The 25,496-nt window shown below is 44.6% G+C and overlaps 1 protein-coding gene across 4 annotated transcripts in view; it reads right to left on the minus strand.

Annotated features, from left to right (window-relative positions):
- Positions 1-151: 151 nt before the first annotated feature.
- Positions 152-25,496, minus strand: part of Ca12 (carbonic anhydrase 12) — a 50,090-nt gene continuing 24,745 nt past the window's right edge. Inside the window, exons 3-11 of one of the 4 annotated variants that reach the window (XM_027926113.2) lie at positions 18,535-18,714; positions 17,545-17,690; positions 14,476-14,571; positions 13,541-13,604; positions 13,124-13,281; positions 11,473-11,613; positions 4,406-4,421; positions 919-1,006; positions 152-221 (exon numbers count right to left, since the gene is read on the minus strand). In XM_027926113.2, the coding sequence (XP_027781914.1) occupies positions 152-221; positions 919-1,006; positions 4,406-4,421; positions 11,473-11,613; positions 13,124-13,281; positions 13,541-13,604; positions 14,476-14,571; positions 17,545-17,690; positions 18,535-18,714 (959 nt within the window). Of the gene's footprint in view, positions 225-918; positions 1,007-4,405; positions 4,422-11,472; positions 11,614-13,123; positions 13,282-13,540; positions 13,605-14,475; positions 14,572-17,544; positions 17,691-18,534; positions 18,715-25,496 lie in introns of all 4 variants that reach the window. The other 3 variants (XM_027926112.2, XM_027926111.2, XM_027926114.1) reach the window with 3 other exon arrangements.

A 25,496-nucleotide genomic window follows, 5' to 3' on the forward strand; every position in this document is an offset into this window, starting at 1 on the left:
GCAAGCCCAATTGGAGGCCCCCAAAAGGTATGGGGTGTTTGTAGGTTGAGCTCCAAAGAACACTTTGTGGTATTGTAAAGTGTTCACAGAGCCAAAGTATGTGGTGTCCAAAACAAGTTCCTTCCTTGGACATCTGGGAGTGCCAGGGACTTCAGGCATGGGCCTCGGTCTCCTTCTTAATGGCTGGTTTATAAATGACTCCCTTGTTGTCACCTTTTTTGCTACTGGAACAATAAGAACAAACAAGTATTGTTAAAAAATCGGGGGAGGGAGAAAGAGAACAGTCTGACTCATATATGCAATGAGGGAATTTTAGAAATCAGATTTTACTATTTGGGATCTTTCCCAATTCTGTTCGCCTTAGGAGAGAATGCCCCCAAATAAAGCATTAACCAAAATGGAACCTCTTCATTTTCCAACTGGTCTTTAAATATCAGACCTGCAGTTTGAAGGAAGTCCCATTATTCCTTCATAATTCCTGGAAACCTTTTTATCTTTCATACCAGGAAGAATAAATTATGTTTTAGGAAAAGACAAACTATGGACCAAGAGTACTTATACTAATGTGAGACATGAGGTTTTCCTTCATTTTTTTCTTTTTGGATTTATAGAAGGAAAACCAGATGGAAAAGTCTTAGTAAGAATAGCTGCTTGTGTTTAGGCAAAACCCAACTCAAGCCTCTTGTCCAAGGTCACACGGCTAATCAGCAATGGCAGCAAGATTGGTGTACACCCCCCAAATCTGAGCACAGTGACCCTTGAACAATCAGTGTCTGCTGCAAAGGAGGCTGGGGCAAGGATGTGTGGGACCAGCCCTGCTAGACTGTGTTGATTCAAATGACAGGGGCTCTTCCTTCTGCAAGGCTGTCTTCCCAGATGGACCAATCATAAAGGACTTATGAATCCAAACCAGCTCACCTCTTCTTCCTTTTGAAAAGCCAAATGGACACTGCCAGGACAATACAGATGCCAAGAATGCCAGCCAAGGCCACTGAAAGGATGATGCCTGGTGAAGAGGCAGTGGACAACAAGTTACATCCCTCCCTCCCCTTTATTTCATCCCACAGTAGATGAGTGTAATCATGTCCCAGCTGCATAATCATTCTCAGAAAGACAAAACTTCCCCATCTCTGGCCTCAGATTTTGGTCTGTGGCTCAGTGGGACTGGATGGAGTACTTAAAGGGAGCCATTTGCAATGTAGTGGTTTCCAGCAGGGTTTCTCAAACCTGCACAAGAATCATCTGGAAAGCTTGTTCAAAATATAGATTTAAAAAACAAAAAACAAAAACAAACAAACAAAAGCCCCCAACTCTCAGAGACCCAGATATAATTTATTTGGTGTGGGGCCTAGGAATCTGCATTTTACCAAGCACCTCCAGCTGATTCTGATGCACATGGTACATGAACCACACTTTGAGAAACCCTGGACCACAGAATAAGAACTCACTCCATCTTTGCTTCCTGGAGTTGAGGCCCATTGGAATGTCTATCAATCAGTTTTATCCCCAAGTTCCTTTGGGGTCCCAAACAATCAAGCCCATTGCCAAGGTCACATGGACAGTCATCTGACCTCCACATTGGGCTTACATTTGTTTTCAGGCAATGCCCTCCCACCATTCCCTCCCATGAAGGTCGTAAGTAGATCCTTTGTACACATGCTGTAGAATGATTAGGTTTTTCATTAGAAGAACATGATTGGCAGTTCATTTTTGAATTAGAGAGTGATTTGAAAGTGAGACTCAGTGAGGAGGGGTCCAGAGCCAGAGCAACAGCACAGAGAAACAGAGCTGGAAATATCACAGGCCCAGATCACACTGAGAATCACAGGGGTCACCCAGCTGCAGCATGCACGGCCGGTCAGCCACATACCCACACTTAGTCCTGGGTCGACAGGATTTCCAATTAAAAGGGGGAGGAAAAGATTAGAAATTAGAGTCCAACTCTGCTGGGTCTGATAGGTGTTGACAGAAACTCAACTTTTGTTTGGTTGGTGAGGCAGGGCTTCTGCAACCCTTCTAGGGGTGGTCACCCTTGGCTCAGGTGACTATCTGAGGGAGCAGAGGGAATGCCTACCTAGAGATTCATACTGTTATTCTTCCTTCCCATGCTCCTTTACCACAACAGTTTCTTTGCTAGAGAAAGACTAGTTTTTAATACAGTGTGGCCAAAGAGGGAAGAGGAGGAAGGCTGAGAATCAGCCTCAGTGGCAGGCTGTTGTCTACTATGGTACCTGCTCATTTTCCTCAGGAATCTGCCACCAGCCTTCTCCCCCACCCCACCCACTCTATTATCATGATTTGGTTCTGGTTTTGTTTGGTACTACTAGACAAACTCCTCTACCATGCCTGCCTCCCTTCTCTTCTACACACAACCAGGGGACTATGGTCTAGTAAGTCACTACTGGGGACAGAAGGGGTGGGTTAGGTAGGAATCCTCAGTGAGTCTGAATTAGTGCCTAGACATCTAAGGTAAAATCCCACAGTTGGCCTACTGGGGACCTCCCAGGGGGGTCTCATGTAAATCTACCTTCTTGAGTGAGCACAGGAACCCAGTTATGACATCTTCTCTGGCCACCCCCAGCCTGATGCTTCCAAGTTCTTAACAACTCTTCCCCTTTCTCCCAATCAGGTTCTCCATCTAAAGAGTCTCTGTTTACATAAACCCTCTTCTCTGGTGGTGGTCTGATCTCAACAGATACTTGTGTGTATCTGTTTGGCGGAGGAGTGTTGGTTCTAACTCACACTGGAAGCAGATGGCGGCCACCCAGCCTGACACACAAAAGAGCCTGTTCCCATGAAGTTCACCATGGCCACTGAAACCTCAGGACAGTCCTGTCCAGTGTGAGATGCTAACAGAGGACCAGGAATATGCTTCTGGGGCATTTGACACCCTGGGGAACCAGACTTGATGCTGCAGGTGGAGGTTTTACTCCTTCCTTCTCCTGTCCTCTGGCCAGAGTCTAGCTGATCCCCCAAGGTCCAGCAACCTATGCCCCTTCCCTACTATCCTGCTATCTCACATGGAGCCTGTAAAGCCTCCCTAATGTGAGGCTGGCCCCTGTGTGTCCTTGATCTGGCTTTCTCAGGTGGCCCTGGACTGCTATTAGGGTAAGCAGAGCAGGCATGCAAGGAGCTATTCCCAAGGACAGAGTGTCCTGTTCTCCCTGCTCCTAGGCTACCATGACCAGCTCATGGCCACCCAAGTGGCAGAGAGAAGGGCTCCATGGGCAGATTCCCTACCTAGGCCTCTTCCTGTAACCTGAACACGAGAAACAGTCTGTGGCTTGGGAGGTGCTTGGGGCAGGAGCCTCTATGATGTAGGTGTTTATACATCACAGGCTCTGTCCCCTGCCTGGCCCATGGCCACTGCACAATGCAACTTGGTATTTGGGTATGTTGGTTTTTTTTTTTTTTTTTTGGCGGGGAGGTAGTACTTGCTTGTTTGTTTAAAAGTAACCAGAGACCTTGATCCTTGGGGTCTTAAGGAAAAAAAGAAAAACTGGCCGTGGTTTCTTTTACAAGCCCTTCAATGAAATTCACTTTTTTCCTTGTTTCTAAAGCTCCAGAATTTTGTGGTGCCCACCCAGCTCTTGCCACATAAAGACTATTACTAGTGAGCCTGACCACTTGGCCAGTCTGTCCAAAATGAACTGTTTCTAAAGTCGTCTCTTTCCCAGTCACCTCAAACATCCTGAGAGCCACACAGGCCTTCAAACAGCTGAGCAGTCCCAATCCATGCCTAGAGGAGGTGCCTTCATCCTGTGGCCTTAGTTTGCCGAACAAGGTCAATGGAGAACAAGGCCCCTGGATGGGACTTTTCTCCAGAACACATGATCCCAGTTGGTAGCTTCTTTGGGGACAGAGTCTGACTTTCTCTCCATTCATTGTGCAGTGCTTTTGATTGAATTAGGCTCTAGAAACACCAGTATAATTTGATCAGGTGCTCTAATCTGAGCTCTTTGTTCCTGAATGACCACTTGTCAGGGACTAAATTGCCTCTCCTTAAAAACAATTCAATGAGAATAAACAGTCATGAAGACAAGGAAAGCCCCAGAGATTGGGACAGGTGCCTTTTCAAAGGCAGCCAAAACAAAGCAGCTCAATCAAGCAATGAACCAAACTGTTAAGGAGAAGGATTGCCCCTGAAGGTATGACCTAAGAGTTCTACCTCCTCATGAAGCCTCGGGCAAGATTTGTCTGGACTGTGGCCCTTGCCCATTGAGGCAGCACCAACCATCAAGGAAGTGGGACTCTGTGGACTCGGGTCCAGGTAGAGGTAGAGCCAAAGCATTTACTAACTAGAGAGGGAAAATTCATGGGACTTCCAGAGCACAGGGAGAACTGCCAGGGCAATTAGAGAACTAGAGCCAAGAGAGAGAAGCCAAAGCCTGTTTATAGCAAAGACTCAGGTGTAGCCCAGTCTCTGGGATGCTGTAGAGAACAGGCAAAGTCAGACAGTTTTGTTCAAATAAACAAAGAAGTGATATGTTTCTAAATGGGGACTAAAACAGGCAGTTCCCCTGAAGAACAATGAGACAGATGGGAGAAATAGAGACAGCTGGTTCACAGAGGTGGCCTGAGAGAGCCACTGGATAAGAACTCAATGGCAGGGCTCCTGAGTTGGCGGTAGGAGGAGACTGCTGTGCAAAGGTGGAGAGCTACCTGCTGGCCAACTCACGTGAATGAGTGAAGGTGAGCCAAGATAGGGCAGTGCGACACACAAAAGGAAATCACATGAATACAGAACTGGATCATCACACACCTCATCCAGGAAGGTGCAGACACCTGGAGAGGACCAGGGGCTGCTTGCCACCAGGGCCTCACTACCTGTTCTGGCTGGCTTGGCAGCTTCGTCTTCCACTGGCATCTGGCTGGCCCGAGGATGCTGGTTAACTGCTTTTGAGGTCTTCTGAAGCCTCAAGTATAAACACAGATAAGTCCAGCTCCAGGAATAACACCTTGTTTACACGTCTTGGGGTTCCTGGAACAACACTGTTGTATTTTCTAGCTCTATTTGCAATGCTATTTGATATGGAATACACTTGTTTTCCTTTCAAAGTATTACTGTGAAGGATAGACTGATTATATAGGTGGCATGCTGCGTAGTAATAACACACAGATGGGTGGTTAGCAATCTCTAGTCCTGTATAAGAGGACAGGAGAGTTTAGGTTTACCAAGGGTTCGATCATTTAAATACATGAAATCCAGTTTAGGATGGTAAAACCACTATAATTGTGCTCTATTATAAACCATAGAGTCAAGTGGCTCTAAAGCTAGTGTTCTTTTCAGATAATTCTTGGTAAGAAAAGCAAGGAAGATGTCCTCAATAACCACAGAGCATTGCTACCATCAGAGGACAAATGGGAATTATCCTTATTAACATTGTGTAACCCAGCAAAGAAATAATTTCTACAAAGAAATCTGCCAAAAAGACACCACCAGGTTATACAAGAGAATTGGTTTTACACAACTGTGGAAGGGACTGAGGGCTCTGCCCTCCCAATTGCAGGAATTCAGGCCCAGAACAGAAAGCCGCATTGCTCTCACAGGCCTAAATCCCGGAGCAGCAGGGGTGGATACAAGGCCAGCCCTTGGCCCTGTGACTATCTTTAGTGGCCCAGGCAGTCTTTGCTGAAGAAATGATGGGTTTTGTCCCATCAAGTCAGAGCAGCAGAAAGCATGAGAGAATCACTGGGTAGCTTCCTCCCAGGCCTTCAACATGTGACATAAGTTCTGATCCTTAGTTTCTCTCAAATCTGTGGGTTGATTGTAACACTGTTGGAAAATTGAAAACAAAGCAAAATGAGCCTTAAAACTAAAATCTGACAACTGGCCAGGCTTATGTGTAAATCACTGAGGAGAAAAGGGGAAAGACAGGCCAGTTATATCCTTTCAGCAAGCTTATAATGAACACCAGGCCCAGTGCCAAGAATAAAAAATGAGTAAGACATCAATCATCCCTCTCTTATGGAGCTTGCAACGCGTGTATAATATGTATTCTTTCTCCTCTCTCTCTCTCTCTCTCTCTCTCTCTCTCTCTCTCTCTCTCTCTCTCTCTCTCTCTTGTTTTTACTGAATGGTAACAAATAATTACTCTGTTATGTGCCAGGTGTCATAATAGAGAAGAATCATGTTGAGGCTGCACTGAAGGAGACTATAAGTCACCTCCAGCAGAATGGGGAGAACTTCTGGGAACTTGGTCTTATGAAGCAGGGAGAGAATTGCTCCAGATAAGAGGAATAGGGTGTGCACTTGAGAGCCCCTGCCCTGTTAAGGGAGACCCTACAGTTTGGTGGAGCTGAGGCTGAAAGGGCAGGACAGGTTCCATCGGGGAGCCATTGTGGGAAAGTCAGCTGGAATCCTCACCAAGGGGGGATCCAAACTTCTGCCTGATCCCTTATCCAGCTGTTGTCCCTGAAAACGGTCTGCTCTGTGCCAAAAGCTTGTTGTTAGAAGCAAAATGACATGCACAGTGGGGTTTTCTGTCCGCCTTAGTACACAACCAGAGCTGTGCTCAGGAAGCGTTTGGCATGTTGAAGGGACTGGGCCCTCATTTTGCTCAGATTGCTCCCAACCAAGCAGCACCTCCAATCCAGGTCTAGGAATTTGATGATAGGAACTCCTCTGGTTACTATTTGGATGCTTTGGAAGACTTGATGGTACTCTTCCATTTAATAAGTTTTATTAATAAATATAAACTTAAAGAAGAGAAGCCCAAGGTCAACAACACCACACATAATTTTAGTCTCAAAAGATTAGATAATTAGCCATCTTAGCTGTGTAAGATTTCTCTCTCCTTTTAAGGTTTTCTAAAACTATGCAGTTCCTTGGGGTCAAGCAGAGTCTAATCGTGCTGCTCTACAGACCAGCGCTCCATGCGGCCTCCCCCTTCTCTGTCTAGCGCTCTAGTCCTGATGCACCTCAGCTGGCTCTGGCTCTGAAGCAGGTGACATGCAAAGCTCAGAGCAGGCCCCCTAAAGATATGATTATAGAAACCCTTTGGCCTTTTTTTTTTCCCTCCAGCTTTCCTTGCACTGACATGTTAGGAAAAGGCATTTAAGTTTGACAACCTCTTACCATCTAAACCCAGAGTTGGTGTCACTAGCTGGGATGAGGTCAGTCTGAAGGAACCAAAGTGGGGCCAAAGACCTAAGCCCTGGCCCCTAGGATGGGCACCTGCCTCTGCTATCTTTCTCCTGCCTTCACTTAGGCAGCTGACTTCCATGTAACCTGAAATGGTCCCAGAATGATTCCCTTCTCCTCAAGGACAAGATCAGACCTTCCTTAGAAGAGGCACATTCTAAGAGCTGAAAAAGTGCCCGGCTTGACTTTCATCTTCCCATCTAGAGTAAGCCTTTAACCAGGCACAGTGGCATACACTTGTAGTCCCAAGGACTGGGAGTCTGAGATGGGAGGATTGCAAGTTCAAGACCAGCCTCAGTAACTTAGCAAGACCCTATCTCAAACTAAAAAAATAAAAAAGGCTGGGGATGTAGCTCAGTGGTAGAACATTCTTGGGTTCAATCTCCAGTACCACAAAAAATTAAAAGTTAAAAAAGTAAGAATTTTAACCAAGGCAGTCAGAAATAACCTACAAGAGAGAAAATCTTACACAAAAGAGAGGGAGAAGAGGTATATGAGGAGATTGTGGATTCCTGATAAAGGGGGTTGTATATTTCTCTTAAAGAGACTAGTTCTCTCCTCATTCTACTTCTCTTGGCCTTACTCAATTATATATATATATATATAAAGGATATACAGCTGAGTGTGGGGCACACACCTGTAATCCTAGCAACTTGGGAGGCTGAGGCAGGAGGATCACAAGTTCAAAGCCAGCTTTAGTAATTTAGTGAAGCTCTAAGCAACTTAGTGAGACTCTGTCTCAAAATTTTTTTAAAAAATGATAAAGGGCCGGGGATATGGTTCAGTGGTTAAGCTCCCCTGGGTTCACTCCCTGGGATGTGGTTCAGTGGTTAAGCACCCCTGGGTAACAAAAGAGAGAGAGAGAAAAAAAGATATACACTCAAATTCTAAAGGAAGATGGTAGACAAGGCTTTTCTTGGATTTGCTTGTTCTTCCTTAGTTACTTCAATGTTATTATTGCAAGGGGATAACCATCACTAAACTGAAAATTTCATGCTATAATATAATAAAGAACGGGGTATGTGATATACAACTCTAGAATCCTATGACATGAATGGAAAAAAACAGTTTGGGCCAAGGAGCCACTGAACGACACCTGGAGCAGTGGTTTATACTTGGATCATTTTACCCCACTTCCCCTGGAGAACTTGGCAATGTCTAGAGACATTTTTTGGCTATCACAGATGGGGAAGATGTGCTGGGTGCCATGACACACACCTGTAATTCCAGTGCCTTGTGAGTCTGAGGCAGGAGGATTGCAAGTTCAAGGCTAGCCTTAGCAACTCAGAAAGGCTCCTAAGCAAGATTCTGTCTCAAATAAAAATAAAGATTGGGCATGTGGCTCAGTGGTAAAGCATCCCTGAATTCAATCCACAGTGCCAAAAAAATAACAACATAAAATGGAGAGATGCTACTGGCATCTAGTGGATAGAGACCAGGGATGCTGCTAATGCCACAGTACACAGGACACCCCCACAGTAAGAATTATCTCACCTAAAATGTCAATAGTGCCAAGGTTGAAAAACCCTAGGCTAAGGTATGGCTAGACTATAAACTCCTTAGAGATGGACAGCAGGTCCTGCACTCCTTTCCTGAGCACAATCTAGGAAAATAGCAGGGTCAAGTTAAATGATTCAGTCACAAGTATCTCCATTTGTTAAACCCCAGATTTCCCTCCCCCCGCGTTCTATCCTGCCCAGTTCTCTGCACCTTCTCTCCTAGGGTTTTCCTCTACACTACTTTTCTCCTGGAAGAATTTTCTGACCCCATAACTCTTGTTAACTTCCAGAGAAGACCCTGATAAAGCAGACTCTTCATTATAAACTTGCCTCAGTGGTTTAAAAGTCTGCAAATAAGTCCAAATTGCTCAAGGTTCGTTTTGACAAACAGACTACACTATAAACCTGAAAAAGCAAATATCAGTCTGAGACTTGCTCCAAGTTGCATGAGAGGCCCTCGAGAATGCATGCACCCCTGGGCAGATGAAGTTTGGATCTTCACTCCTTGGGGACTGCCTCTTTATTCTTCCTTGGGAAGCAGCCCTGTTTGCTATCAGTGCTTTGGGAAGTAAGAGGGAGAGGAGAACTCAGGCCAAGTTTCTATAATCAGCCTCCAGATGAACAGGTTTGCCTTGGACTGCCATGGATTCTCATTCTAAGGAGAAGGCTAAGCAGGATTGGCTATGGAAGCAACATTTCTGGTCAAGCCATGCAAGAAGGTCAGTGGCAAAGCTGTATTGGAGCTTTGATCTTGATGTCCTAAGCTAGGAGTTGGTTTGCAAGCTTCTGCTTAGAGCCCTGTCAAACTACCCCAACTAGACTTAGAGAACTACAGAAGCGCTCTGCTACAGACCTGCCTGCACTGCCCAGTCTACAAGCAGCTGCTTAGACCTGAGCCAGTCTAAGAAGATGGCTAATTATTCCCAATGCCACAGTCCATTGTTACAAGTGGGGGTTACTTTTAGATGTCATAATCAAATTCCTGCACGGTTTCTTCCGATCCTCTGTAATTGCCCTCAAACTCTGTCCCTGCAACATAAAGTTAGGATTGGCAGTTGTTAGTGTCCATTTTTAGAATCATGACATATTAGAACTGAAAAGATCACTTCATCTTATGTGACTGAGGAAACCAAGGCTGAGGCATATTGTGACTGAGGAAACCAAGGCTGAAAAAGAGATAATGTTTGTCTACATCATACATGGTGCAGAAAACAAGATGAGGCTTTGGACCAAGCCCCCCTGACTATAGGGAAAGTATTTATTACCTCATTCCCAGCGATGTGTATAGACTATTTTGGAAAACATAACTGAGAGTAGAATTCTTGAATCAATGTCAGCAAAGTCCCTTATCTCCAGTAGAATTTTATGTTTTTTTTAAAATTTATTTAAGAGTTGGAGAACTTTTAAACCTTAAATACTATATATTCCACTTAGAAGAATGGGAAAAAAGAATGCTGTATCCAGAATAGATTACAAAGGAAAGCATCCTGGAAATTGGGGTCATTTCCTAGAAAAAGAAGTTGATAGTTATCATATTATAGGTTCTCAATTTTTAGCAAGGGTCCATTGTTCACAGATTCAGTTTGCAGACTGAGAAACCAAAGAAAAGAGGAAAGTGGAGTTAACTAGTAGTATCTGAAGAGCAGAACACAGAATGCGAATCTTTGGGCAGTTCTTAATTACGAAACTAATAGAGGTCATCATTCTGACTATATGAGTGGGTAATTCAGAAGAGAATCTTTCTAAAGCTTTCTGACAAGGGCCTTGAACACAATCTTCATCTACACAACTATGTTGAGGAGGCAATAGTTCTCACATCATAAGAAAGGAACAAAAAAAAAGTGCACAGGAGAGATGAGGGGCATGGATTCTCTGGCAAGTGAGTTAATGGGGTCATCTTTAAATATGAATACTCAGTCCATGAGTGACATAAAAGATGAAGTGGAATGTCCACAGACCTTCCATGATTCTGACCACTCAAAGGATTTCCACACTGGGAGAAGCTCAAGAATCAAGAGTGAGAAAATGAACTCCTTAGGGACTGCCTCTTTATTCCTCCTTGGGAAGCAGCCCTGTTTGCTTAAATACTATATATTCCACTTAGAAGAATGGGAAAAGAGAATGCTGTATCCAGAAGAGATTACTGCTCCTTTATCACCTTCCCTAACCTCCAGCAGTGTTGAAGGAAGCTCTGAGCTGACCTGGAAGTTACAGATTTAGAAGAAAGAGTGAGCCCCATTTGCCTTAGGAATAAACCACACTATTAAGCTTCATTCAGTTTGGAACATATATACCTGTGCTTATGTAAGCTCCAAGGAGATTAGACAAACAGGCTGAGTGGGGAGGATGCTTTGATGCCCAGTGGGCCCTGCTACACTAGGCCTTGAGCTGCTCGTGGCCGTGGAAATGGTTATGCTCACAATATTACAAAAGAGTGCTGTTGGACATTGGTAGTGCTGGAATCACCTGGCTAGGCTTAGGGCAGGATGGATGCAGCCCTTGCTGCCAAGAAGGCCTAGGAAGAGAAGTTACAAGTCTCATCTGTAAAAAGGGTCCTATTGTAAGTCTTAAGAGCAGGGATCATTCTTCAGAACAGAGATGTCTCCAAGAACCTCTCTTTCCCCACTGTGGGAGACCTCCAGACTTAGCAAGGGACCTGATTGATGTGTCTGGAGATCCTGGCCTAGGTCAGTAACTAGTAACCCGCAACACCTCAAGGAGCTATTACCCCAGTTTCTGTGGCAGCCAGAGTGCTCTTAGCCAATCTCCTAAGGGCATCAGTGCCAGAGACAAACTTGGTGTGAAACAGAGCTCTATCACCAGACACACACTGCTTCCTTCACCTTGTCGAAAGGAGATGTATACCAGTCTCTCATCGAACTTCTGGACCCGACGGAAGTTGTTGATCATTTCTCTTGGTGAAGGGTCATCCAGTTGTGTGAAATACAAAGCTGTCTCCAAAGCCAGCAGCTGAGGGAAAGAGCAGAAACACACCCATGGGCAGAGTGATATTCCCTGGTCTGGCCTCCCTGAAGAGAGCCCCTGGGAGAAGCCTCTGGAACCAGCCCATGGGATGCTTAATAGGAGGCATTAGAAAGCAGTGGGGAAGCCAGAGAACTGTTTCTTCCTGCTTCCACAGGAGTCTTGTTAACTGGATACTGGTCAGTGCTGGCGTTTTCCAGCTGCATAGACTCCAGGGAAGGGCCATGCTGCTGGGCCCTGGTTACACCCAGAATCTGTCCCCACAGAGGGAAAGCTGGAGAGACAGAGGGCTCCTTAGCTTCTCATGGAGGCTCCCTTCCCCTCAAACTGAAACCCAACTCTTTTTTTTTTTTTTAAATTCAGGGGTGCTTAACCACTGAGCCACATCTCCAGCTCTTTTTTGAGTTTTGTTTTGAGACAGGGTCTCACTAAGTTGTTTAGGGCCTCACTAAGTTGCTGAGGCTGGCTTTGAACTTGTAATCCTCCTGCCTCAGCCTCCTGTGTCGCTGAAATTACAGGTGTGTGCCAAAACCCCAGCTCTTAAAGCAAAGGGGCCTGGAGCTTGTTCCAGTAGTCACAGAAGAATAAAAGGAGAGAGCTAAGAGGTTCCTAGGTCATCTGACAACTGACTTCCTGGCATTTTCACATACCCACAGAGATTATATAATCAATTTCCAAGGTAGTTTTTGGGTTAGCATGCTGCTGCTTCCCCACAATTTCACCTCCTGATTCACCATCCTCGCTCCCATCCGCCTACCTGCTGCCAATTTATCTAGGTTCTTAGCTCAGAAGCTGGTAGTGAAGATTAGGAGCAACAATGAGGGCTGTACGGGACCATGAAGCTGAGGTGGGGGTGAGCAGGTGTGTAGCTCCAGCTCCTGGGGGAGCCAATTTTCTTTTTCATGCTTTTAAGTTGTGGCAGAGAGGGATGAGCTATAACTTTAAACCCAGAAGACCTGACTTTGGAGCTCGGGTTTGTCATTAACCAGTGGATGATCCAGCAAGCTTCTAACCTTCATTTCTATCACTATAACATGAAAGGCTTAGAGACGGTTGCTAAGGACTTTGTACCCCACTTTGCAGTAGACTGAGCTTCTTGAGGGCAGCAACCCTCACTCATTACTGCAATCGCACACCCCATTTGTGAAATGATTTAACTTGATGCCATCTCTATTTTGCCTTCTAAAAGAACCAGGCTCCTCCCTGACCTGGGAAGTGAATACCACCCAGCTGCTAAGGAATATATCAACAAATGCAGTCTTTCAGCTCTTTTTTTAAAGAACTGTGGAGGCAAGCATTCATTTTCCTAGCTTGACTTTGTAGCATCTCTCTGAAGCTCAGCCTATAATTTCTGCAGTGTTTTCAGGCACCGGTGATATTTGGAGAGGTTTTGAATAGCTGCCAGTGAAACTCTTAAACAAGGAAATAGAGTCATTGATTGTGATATGGTTTGTGGTGGGGACCAAGGTACCATGGGGACTCTGGCTCAGGCAGTTACCTGCTCCTGGGAAATTTGCACAGGATTTCGGAAAACCGTCCAGAGCACAGTGGGGTGGCAAGGAGGTGTGGTCAGGGACCCTTCATAGCGGTAGTACTCGGCAGGCCTCTCAGGAAGCAGTTCTTCAATGTTGAAACCTGGGATGAGCACTTGTTGGCCTGGAGAGACATGTTGGGGAGACAGTGTCAGCCTCACTCCCCACAGCAGAGATGTAGCTAAGCAGAGTGACTTCACCTAGAAATATGAACTCACCCCTTTCTGGGACATCCAACCCAAAAGCCTTGTCATACACTTTTAAACAACCAGCCCTTACCCTGGTAAACACAGAAGGGACCCTCCCTTTCCATTGTTTTTCTTAAACAGTGTGACTATATCCTTCTCGAGCAGAAAGGGGATAAGAATCCAAGGGCCCCTTACCTTTGTACCTTACATGTTGAAGGTGACTGAAGATCTTGTCATATGATGGATTGAAGGAGCCCATCTGCAACAGAGACCATGCAGGTTTTGCCAGGACAGAATACTACAGGCTAAGTCTGGATTGACAATTGCTATCAGAAGGGCTGAGCTGATGGTATGTAGCCACCTGCCCTCTGGTCATCTCTGAGAATCCATCCTACTAGGATAGTTAGGATGGTTCAGAGGCTGTTGGGAGTTAGTGTAATGGTCCTGCCATGTCATATCAAATGATTTCCTATTTACAACTGAAGGCATCAGGCTTGAATGTCCCATGGCATGGGGTACAGAGTGTCTGTACATGGTATCCAATTATCTGTACATGAGCCTGGAGGCCACAACTAGCATGTCCATCTAACCCAGAACTTAAGGGAGTTCTGGGTTCACAAAAACCAAGTCAGAGAAGTAAGCACGTTGGGAACTGAGGTAATACTGCCTCATTAGGGAATACGCAAGCTAATCAGAAGACGATCCCATTTTCTGAGTAAAGAATTCACTCTGGGGTCCATATATAGATAGCATGGGGTCCATATATAGATAGCATGGAGTTTGGATACTGGAGGACAAATCAGGGGCTCAGAATCTGACAGGGCAGCGTAGTGACCCTCTTCCCCACAGATTCTCCCTTGCTGAGCAAATTACATGCCTCATGCAACAAGGCTGGAGACTGGGCCTTATTTTTCCAGTGTCACAAAAGACATGTCCATTTCCCCTCTCCAACCACAGAAAGGGCTGCCTCTAGGCCAAGAAAGAACTCAAAGGGACTATTCATGCTCTGGAGGTAACATGGGGGAGCATAAGGGATCAGCTTATTACCTCAGGTGTACACAGAACAAAACGTCAAATCTCAAACTTGTCCTCACTACAATTTTCATGAAAACCTTTTAAACATTTCTTACCTCGATGAGGACAGCTAGGACAGCGAGGCCTTCTGACTTGTCACTGGCAGAGCTGACGTTGGGGTACAGGTCTGAGTTATAATGGACAATGTGCAGCTGCAGTGGGAGAGAAGCTGCCTGTCAGGGGATGAGTGGCTCTCACAGGAAGCTTTCCCTTCTACTGGAGACTAGAAGTCAACTGGGAGGATAGATACCTGTCCCTCCCCTCCCCCAACCAACCCTCCCCTCTTGGTATCCCCACTTTTCCCTTTTCCCTCAGTCCTCTCCAAACTTCAGTTCCCACTAGGACAGACTATTTCTTACTCACTCATTGGACCCCTGGTATCTGAGAAGGCACCAGGAAAGTACCAGATGTGCAATAGACATAAATGAATAAATGAATGGGTTTTTATATTGGCCATAAAGAAACTTGAGCGCTTGAATCTCTTCCCCTTCTGATTTTTCCTACTTATTCTGGAGTCTATGGCTTGCCTAGCCTCAGCCCTGGCCTCTCTGCACTTATCTAGAAGCAATGAGATAGAGCAGGAAAACCTCTAGCTGTAATTTAATCATAATTGATTCAGCACAGGACATGCAGATTTATCCGTTGGGTGGATAAAATCATAGCATGGCACTTATAAAGGTTTTTATCAGCCACATTTTAAGAGGTCATGAAGCAAAGTTACTCCATATACATAGACATCTATCTTCACAAAGTAAAATTCTAAACTCATTTTTTTTTCCAGAGCAGAAATTACTTTTTATTATTAAGGTATACAAAAGGTAAGTTTTTGAGAAGTCATGGGTTTAAAAAGTCTAAGTCTAAGCTGGGGATGTAGCTCAGTAGTACAATGCTTGCCTAGGCATGTGTGAGGCCCTAGGCATTGTTAAAATTAACCCAATTACTATGTATAATTATGATGCTCTAATAAAAAAATTTTAAATTAAAAAAAAAAGATCACTGCTGTGACAAATTCTGACAATGTTTAGGTTGACTTTTAATCCTTAAGGTGTGGTCACCTGGGCTTCAAAAAACTGTTACTAGTAAATAGTCCTGCATACACAGCACATGTATTTTTATTGATCTTTGTCCTTGAGACTATGACACATTTAGATTTTAATCTCTTTTTCTTTTCATTCATCTCATTTTCCATTGTATGTGTTTAGAAACAGAATTCAAGCACATTTTATTGAATACAGTTTAAAGTCCCCCATTCGGAATATTTTTTTGTCTTTATTGCTGTTTTGATTTTTTGGTTTTGTTTGTTTGTTTGTTGTGGTGCTAGGGATTGAACTCAGGGCCTTACACGGACAAGGTAAGCACTCTTCCACTGAGCCACATCCACAGCCTCCATTTGGAACTTTTTAAGTGGTCCTTTCTCATCTTAAAAAACTGTATCAATTCTTCTTTGAGTTCCCTGTTTAGGATTTCTTGGGGGTTCCCGGCTTCACCATCTTTCCCACATGCCATGTTGGCCTGGCATGGCCTTGAGAAACACAGTGGAATTCTATGTGGCTAAATCCCCAACAACCTGGGTCTTTCTTTAAAAAAAAATTATATATATATATATATATATATATATATATATATATATATATATATATATGTTGTAGTTGGGCACAACATGTTTATTTTACTTATTTATTTTTATGTGGTGCTGAGGATGGAACCAAAGGCCTCACACATGCTAGGCAAGTGCTCTACTACTGAGCCACAACCCCAGCCCTGGGTCTTTATTTCTTTTACAAATTACCTTTGAGCTTGGACTCTGAGCACTTTTCTAAATGTGTTCAGATTAAATCAGAAGGAAGCGAACACTAATCCAGGCCCAATGGACTTTCCTGCTGAGGGGTTTGAGAATCTCCTTTTATAGTCTCCATCTAGAAGAACCACTGCTTTCAAAGATTCTCCTAGAGAATCAGCCATTTAAGATCACCCTGATGTCTTTTCTCTAGTATTGGCATCTATGGCTCATCTTCACCAGGCTCTTGGTCTGATGGTATGGCTTAATAGCAAAAAATACAAGAACAAGAAATATTTCTAAATGCACAAACCCTCACAACCTGCACCCTAACTCCTTCTTTATTCCCCATGGGGGAGGTAGAAGCCTCAACCTTGCAATTAGCCTGGAAGAAATTGCAGTTCTTGAGCTTCAGGGAAGGGCCTGTGCTGAAATATGTGAACCTCCAGTAGTGCCATCTGATCAACCAGAATCACATCCCCTCCATGCTTGTAATCAGACTTATAATTAGCCCGAGACATTAAGCAGTTCAGCAGAGGAGAAGGGTCTTGCCGTTATTTACCAAGAGCTCCGCTGGCTGATCAGGAGCATTGATCTCCTTGTATTTAATTCTCTGTAAACACTTGGAGCCCCAGCTCCAGCTTAGTGCTTCAGGAGCTCTGAAATGGAGCAGCTCAGTGCCCCTCCCTTTCTCACCCCATTGCACACTTGTGATACAGGAAAACTGCTATTTCTCATTTTCCTTTGACATTTTTGGCTTAGCACCTCAGGGTGACATAACAAAATGCTGATATCCTAAATGAGCCTCTGTGAATCTCTGATTGCTATGATGTTCTATATTACAGTGTCAATCATCCCTTGATTTGTAGCCAAGCAGAAGAGTGGCCCTGGACCTGTCCCCATGTTCTCAAGCATAATCCATGTTCAGAGAGAGAAAGAATGAGATAGGGAGGACATTTCAAAACAGCCTGACATGTGGAGAAGACTGTGAAGTTTGGAGGAGGAATGCACCAGTATGATTTAGCAGCAGGATGCATCAGCCAGGCAAGCTGATGAGCTCTTCGTCTGCACAGAAAGGAGGAAGGCATTTAGAAAAGGAGTATGTCCCTCTGTGCCATCTTGGAAGCCCGGCCTTCTCAGCAAGATCACTAAGGAAAAGAGAGACAAACTCAGCTTGTTCACAGGAGGAGAACCAGGATACCAACAGAATAACTATAGCATGGCTGGAGCAGTTGTACCTTCCAGTGCTGCTCACAGGCGCTGAGTGCTGCCCATCCCCTGACTTACCTATGCACTGACCAGCCCGCCCACCACCAGGCAGCCTCTTCCATACTGGTCATTCACTCACCTCAGCAGCAAAGGGCTTCCCACTGATGGTGTGCTCAGAGCCACGGGGGTCATTGCGGTTCCCCCAGTGCAGGTGCAGCTGGGTGGCACTGTATCGGTGGGAATGGAGGCCCTGGATGTGCATGTCTGAGCGCAGGATCAGTCTCACTGGGGAAAGGAGGGGCAGCCTTCAGAGCCCTACCCAGCACCAGAGAGCAGTCAGATAGGTGACCCCGCCCCAGGTCTGGATGGAGTGGGTGGCTGCAGCAAGGTGCAGACTAGAGAGATGCAGCCTGCAGGTCAGAAAACTGGCCTCCTCCCCAAGAACAACCCATTCCCTAAAGCAACTCCAGCACCTTCAGGGTTCCTCTTGGAAAGTGATTCTGGAAGCACTAACTCTAGATCAGTAATGGATGTTTCTTTATATATCAACATCTGGCTATGAAGATAGAACGTTTAGTGAAGCACCTTCCAGGCTTTAGATTTATATAACAACAATAATTTCTATTTGTGAAGCATTTATTATATGCCAGACCTTGACACACCTAATCTCTAGTCTTCTCAGTACTCATCAATATGTCCATTTTCCAGATGAAAACTCATGGAAGTTTAAGTCTTACCCAGAATCTGATGGCTCAAAAATAGTCAAGCCAGGATTCAAATTCAGGTGTGTCTGACTCTAAAGCCTGGATGCCCACCCCTACAATAGAACTGTATGTCCCTTGAGGAGTTCGTAATGGCCCCAAATTCACTCCTGCTACACATCCAGTGGACCCAGAAGCTCAGGCCTGTCTCCTCCCCCATCCTGAGAGAAGTGCTTCTTTTGTCAGAATCACCTGAATCCAGCATCCCCTGGAGAGAGTGGGCCAGGCAGACCTCAAAGGCTCCCCTACCAGGTCCCATCTCCTGGATGTCTCTGTGGAGTCCCTCCATGCCAGGTGCAAAAGGGCAGGCCAAGGAGCCAAGGGAAGCTCAGACCTATCCCTTCAGGTCTCCAAGGTCTCTCACTCACCTGAGTGGCCATCATTGGTCAGGTTCAACTGCTCATTGGCAGACACATTGTAACCTTGGAACTCTAGAGGCACAAGGCTGGCATCATACTGGAGGATGTCACCATGCAGGTCGATTGGGGACTGCAGCAGGCCCCCACATAATGGGTACTTCTTGGACCAGCTCTTCTCCCCATTAGGACCTGTAAGGAGAGATTCAACTCCAAGATTTAGTTTTCCACAAAGCATTTTTCTTCTTCTTCTTACCCCATGTTCAATACAATTACTCCAGGCTCTTTTCTTGATCCCCAAAGCTAAGCTGTTTAAAACCCAGAGATCTCAGCCTACAGAATCAGATTCAGCAAACATCTCAAGACCACCTGCCATTAAAATGAAATGGGGAATGAGGCTGGAGATGTTGCTTTGTGATAAAGTGCTTGCTTATCATGTACAAGGCCCTGGGTTTGATCCCCAGTACCATGTTTAAAAAAAAAAAAGTGATGTGAGGAATGAAGAACTAGAGCAGCCCATGTCAGAGTCTCGGGCTTCCCCAACTCAGTTTTATTTTGCACATAGTTCCTGTGTTGACACAATACACATTCTCTCCACATGAAGACTGTTGGCATTCGGGAATTTACCATCTGCTTATTGAGAATTTATTATGAGCCAGGAACTGCTCTGGGTCTTGGAGCCATCAGGTTGAACGTCAGAGCAGCCCTGCTCATCCAAGCTGGCATTGTAATGGGGAAAAACTTAGTGAAGCTGTTGAGCTGTGCCAGGTTTGGGAAAAAATGGTATTTGACCACAGGTCCAGGTAGGATGTGGATTTACAGGTGTGACCTTCCTCATAGGAAATCCTTGAAGACACTGACTCTTGATACCCCATTTAGAGTGCAGAGTCCAACCTGACAGGGATGCTTGAAAAATGTCAAGTACAGGCCTGGAACCATGGAGCCAAGTGCAGGGTTTCCTCCGGAGTAGCATGACAATACTACAAACTAATTATTACAATATAATTGACAAATTATCAGTGATGAGGAACAGACTTAACACAAAAATCCTCCAGGGCTCAAGCTTCTTGCTAACTACCAGATAGTAGTCACTTCTCTGGAAATGAAAATAAACATTCCATGTTCAGATAAACTATCCTACTCCCACAGGGAAAATCTTTAAAGAATGTAAATCTGTGTTTAAAAGATTATCTCCCATGGTAATTAAACAGATTTTCAAGCTGAGATTTCTCCAGGAAAGCAAATAATTGGCGTGTCATGGCTCGTTAGGGTAGAATCCATGGTGCCTGTTGGGTTTTCTCAGATCTGGGAATGAAGCCATCTGGGGTCCATTCATCAGAATGCGGGCACAGGAAAGGGTATGAACTAGGTTAGGGGGAAGGAACACACTTCCATAGAGAATAACACACTTCAACAGGAAACCAAACAACAGTTTTCTCTTTTGTGTGTGCCAGTATCCATTCATGTGTTCTTCATTTCAAGATCTCAAAACCCCAGACTCGGTAACTCAACTACAACCACAGAACAACTGGGTGAGAAAGAAGCTGGAGGATACCAAGTGTTCACTCCAGGGGGGAAGTAGAGCAATGTAGTTCCTCAGCTAGGAGCAAAACTGAACTCTTCAGTGGCATAAGAGCAAAGTCATCATGAGGTATCATGCTAACTCCAACATCAGGAGAGGACACAGGATGGCAGGACTTCCCAAGAGAGGCCATCAGCCTTCCTGTGCTCACAGCACTGCCTGGGCCTACAGCCAGGGAGAGAAAAGCTGCCAACTAGGCATGAATGGGAAAACTCAGGAAGTACAGAAATGTAGCACTGAGATGACTTTTTCTTGTACACTTGACTGAAGAGAACTGGGTTAGGACTTTCTTTTCCCAGAGTGGAAGTCCAAGGTTTTCATCAAGAGGGCATTTTAGTGCTAACTAAACAAGAGCTTCTGGAAAACAAGGACAGCTTATTTCCTTCTCTGTAAACCCAGGTCGTGAGCAGGACCACATGCCCGATGAGCAGTTATCATTTCTCCCAATCACAGAGCTTGGGAAACGCTTATAAGGAGGAATCTTTCTTAATCGTGCCCTGCATTTATAAGAAGTTAGGACTAAATGAGGTATTTAGGAATAGAAAAGACTAAGGATTTAAAAAGAACAGTGTCCAGACAAAAGTTTCCTTGGAAAGAGAAGCAATGCGATATTGGACCTGGAGTGTCCAAAGAAGCAGCCTGCAGCACTGGCTGTCCCACACCTGGGTGAGCAGCCGCGAGCAGGTCGTGTTCCCTGCTGCAGCCTCCCCTGCCCTTGTCACAAATGGGAGGGTTGGACGATGTGTTCTAGAAGCTCTGAAGTTTATCAAGAATATCAGAGCCAAGCACCCTCACCCTCTGCACCAGGCGAGTCAGAACGAGTTGAGAGGGTTGCTCAGGCCAAGGCAGCACCTGTGCAGCTTTGGGAATGAGGGCGCAGGGCACTGGAGCTCCTGGGGCTGGCTGGGGAGGGGACAGCATCTGCATTAGGAACCTGCTTCTGTCCTGGCTGCTATCCACAGGCAAGCACATCCTCAGGCACCTGTCAAGGGCTTAGAGCACCACTTCTAAAGAGCCTTTTCTATGCTTCTTCCTGCTGTTTTCCCTCATCATCGCTGTCCTTATTATTGTTGTTGTTCTATTTCATCCTTTTAACTCTCTAACTGTGGAATAAGGAAGATAAGAATTGCCACATTTTATAGATGGAAATTTAAGATAAAATGATTCGTCCAAAGTTAGACTTTGACTTAGAAACAGAGTCGCCTTGCTTGGGTCGCAGCTTCTTTGTCCTGCACAGTACTTATGAAGAAGATCTAGATACGTGTGTCCTCCCTCTCCCACACTCTCCTTAGAAGCGAGGGCTGTGTCTCATTCATACCTGCATTTCCTATGAGGCCTGGCACAGAGAAGGCCCTCACATATTAACTGAGCTGGATTTCCATGAATGTTTTCCTGCTTGATCCTTTTCAGGGGAAGCAAGTACCCACCTTAATCCCCCATATATTTTCCCTTTCAGAAAAGAGGAGGACATGGATCACTTATGCAGGTTCACAGTGTACCCTCCTAACTTTCCAGTTGACCTGTGTGAGGATGGGTTGTAGTTGGGACCACTCCTAAAATGAGTCTGGTTTCTGCCCTGTAGCCTGAGAGGACCCCCATCCAGCTCCTGGCAATGGCTTCTGTCCTCTTCTTGAACAGCTGGGGACACTGTCAGATAAAACTCTTGTATTTTTTTTAAATATAACTTTATTTTTTACTTTTTATGTGGTACTGAGGATCAAACCCAGTGCCTCACATGTGCTAGGCAAGCACTCTACCCACTGAGCCACAACCCCAGCCTGAATCTCTTGTCTTTGTGGCTTGCAGTGAGCAATAGAGTTGCCACAGGGTGGGCGCCAGGACAACCAACATCCAGGGTGATTGTACTGGACCCCTGATTCCTACTAGTCTCTGTTGGGCCCATTGTGACTTGTGGTTACAGTAGCCCTGACCTTGCTGGCAGCTACACTGCAGGCTGCAATTCTTCAACTGAGTCTTAGCTTTCACACTCTTGCCAAGTGCTCTGCTGCCACTCTGCTGGGAGTGACTCTTCTAAAGGCAGCATTTATTTCCAGCTACTGTAAACACTTGATTTTGCTTTGGATTTTGATTTCACCTCTTCAGTTGGTTGGATTCATCCCATGATCATGATAAAGGAGATCATGTGTATCTCACAGTTTGTTTACCCAAATAAAATCAAGAGATTATTTCTTTCCAGTTCATGGGTTTTCCTGCTCTAGGCAAAAAGAAGTGGACAGAATTTCTGTTTTGAAATGTATCAAGAGATTAACGTGGCCCAATTCAAAATGGCTCTTGTGACTTCTGAGTGGGGATTATAAATCCCAGGCCATGCAACCTGCATTATCCAGATCCAGAACTTTAAAAAAGTAAAAAGGGCTGGGGAATATAGCTCAGTGGTGGAGCACCCTGGGTTCAACCTTCAGTAACACACACACACACACACACACACACACACACACAAAGAGTAGTTTTCAAATGTATACAATAGTAGAGAGAGGATGAAATGAGTTTGTATCTCCCAGTTTTGAAAGTGCAGAATTCACAACCTGTCCTGCTTCATCTCCCTGGATAACTCTGAAACAAATTCAGATAGATTTCACCTGCACATATTTCATTATGTTTTTTGTTTTCATTTTGGTGGTACAGGGGTTTAAGTTCAGGACCTTGGCCATGTGAGGCATGCCCTCTACCACTGAGCTACATCTCGGGTCCTCATTATATATTTCTAAAACACGAGGAGTTTAAACAAAACTAGAATACCATTATCACCCTTAAAAAGTAATACCTTAATGTTATCAAATTTAGTTAGCATTTGGATTTTTTCAAACATTATAACTATTTAATAGTTGGTTTGCAAAATTCAGGATTCAATAAGGTCCACAAACTGCAAGCAGTCACTGTGTTGGAGCTCAGATTACAGTTTGATGGTGCAATGCTTCAGCAGAGTCCTGGACTCCACTCCTACAATGCTCAAATGCTTGCAGCCAGGCTGATTTGCCCTCAGTTGGTCATGGAGCCCCAGATTTCAATCACCACCATCCTGAGTTAGACCCTTGCCACATCATGCTGCTTCCTGCAAGGGACCCAGCCTCAACCTTTATTGTGACACCACCAGGCTCTCTCCTGTTACAACCAGATTAGTCTTGGAATAGTCCTGCTTTGGTGGCACCACCCACCCACACACTTCCTTTCTCCCCAGCATGTCCTGCCTTTCTCCCAACAGGACAAAGCAGAACACCCCAGTTGTTTTTCATGACCTCAAAATGCCCCAAACTGTCAATGTTTTCAAGGACTCTTACACCCCTCCCCAGCTGGTGTTGCCAACCTCACTCAGGATAGGCTATGACCATCAATCTTCCCCAAGATTCTTATGTTTAAATCTGCATGACATGCCTTCCTTCTTCTGCACATTTCCAAAGCTCGTCCATTTTTTTACAGTCCGGCTCAAGTCCTGCTGAAGGGCCTCCAGGGCCCTCTCCTCCCTGGCTGAACCTCTTGACCTACTCATGGTTCATACAGTCACACAGTGACTCATCATTAGTCTGATTCGCCTGTGACTACTATCTCCAGACCAGCACATAAGCCTGTTCCAGACTAAGCTCTGTCTACACATTTTGAAGAGCTTTTTGTCACCTTCTCTCCCCATGTCTAAACACATGGTGTACTTAGTAAACACTTAAGGAATCCACTTGGAGGTTATCTTAAGCTCATTTAAAAAATTTAACCATAAAAGGAAGAGGGGTGTGTGTGTGGGGGGGTGGTTATGGGGAAAGTTTTGCTTTGTTTTTAGTGGAGGGACCTGAGCATAATTCTATGCAGATGGCAAAAAAAGACAAGAGAAGGAATGCTGACTATAGGAAAATGAGGAACCCATCAATGAAGTGCCCCTCTGAGAAGACAGAAGTGGGATGGGGATCCAGTCAAGAGAGGTATTAAAGGTCACAATAAATATGTGCTGAATGCTGCATATCAGAACCCTGCAGGCTGTCTGGGAATGAAATCCATATAGTGAAAAACCCAATCAATCACCTGTGGGGACTCAGGCAAATGCAAATGTGATCAGAGACAAGGACCAGCTAATGGAAGACAAGCAGTCTCCCGTTCTCACATTCTAAGATGTATGCAGTGAGAGTATAACAAAGGGACTAAAAAAGGTGGTGTTTCAAAAAATGCATTCAACTTGGTCATTTTCTTAACATACCTTGTGTTTTGTTTTAAAATCTAATCACAGAGGGTTGGGGTTGTGGCTCAGTGGCAAAGCACTTGCCTAGCATGTGTGAGGCACTGGGTTTGATTCTCAGCACAACATATAAATAAATAAAATAAAGGTCCATCAACAACTAAAGAGAGTTTTTTTTTTTTTAAGTTTAATCAGAAAATTTCAAAGCATGTACAAAAGTCCAGGTGTAGTATAATGGTCCCATGTGCCCATCTTTTCATGTTTAGTCTAGTTTCAGGTGTGTCCCTACTCCATCTATTTCCTCTTCCCCAGGTTATTTAGAAGAAAATCTACTGATGCTTACATATCACTAAAGATGAAAGGTCTTTAAAAAACATAAGATCATTTCATATCTAAAAAAAGTTAATTCCTCAATGTCATCCAATAGCCAGTGTTCAAATTTCCCTGATTGTCTCACAAGTATATTTTAACAGTTTGCTTGAATCAATATCCAAATAAGGTTCGTGTTTGATGACTGGTTGATGTGTCTATTAAGTTTCTTTCTATACAAAGTTTCCTGTTTCATTTCTCTCTAATGTAAGTATATTTATTCTGTACATATGTACGGCCTTATTCTTGCCCTGGGCAAATAATTTATGCAATTAAATGAAGGATACTTTTATTTATTGTATAACCTGTTTTCAGACATGGTAGGTGGTAAATGAAAAACATTATGGGTTAAGTAATTTCTTATATTTATATCCTGGCACGTATATATTATAACATGTTTTATAATAATAAACACATATAGAGTTCCTTAGAAGACAAGAAGTATATAATTATTGGCACAGTTTTATTACTATTTCTCACTATACATCCTAGAGCTCAAGAACAATTAAAATTTTAACGAAAATAAACATTGTTTGTGACCTGGAAGGATCTGACAGAGTCTGGGCCAACAACAGTATGCAGCTTTCAGCATCATCCAATTTTGAGGTTGGCCTTGGGTCCTTTTGAAATTGGTTCCTCAGAGCTGCCCATTGCCCCCTGACATTTCTTGGTGGTCACCCTCTCTGAGGTGGTCGCTTGAGGTGCCTGTGTGAATGTTAAAGGCAGACAGTTGTCTGGGAGCTGGCTCTTGGGCACGGCTCCCGCTGGCTACTGAAATGCAATCAGATTAAAACTTGCCCAAAGGATAAAACCATAGTGGCAAAAGTGACGCATTCCAGATGT

This window comes from Marmota flaviventris, chromosome 2, assembly GCF_047511675.1.
Source record: "Marmota flaviventris isolate mMarFla1 chromosome 2, mMarFla1.hap1, whole genome shotgun sequence".
In the NCBI taxonomy this organism is placed as follows: Eukaryota; Metazoa; Chordata; class Mammalia; order Rodentia; family Sciuridae; genus Marmota; species Marmota flaviventris.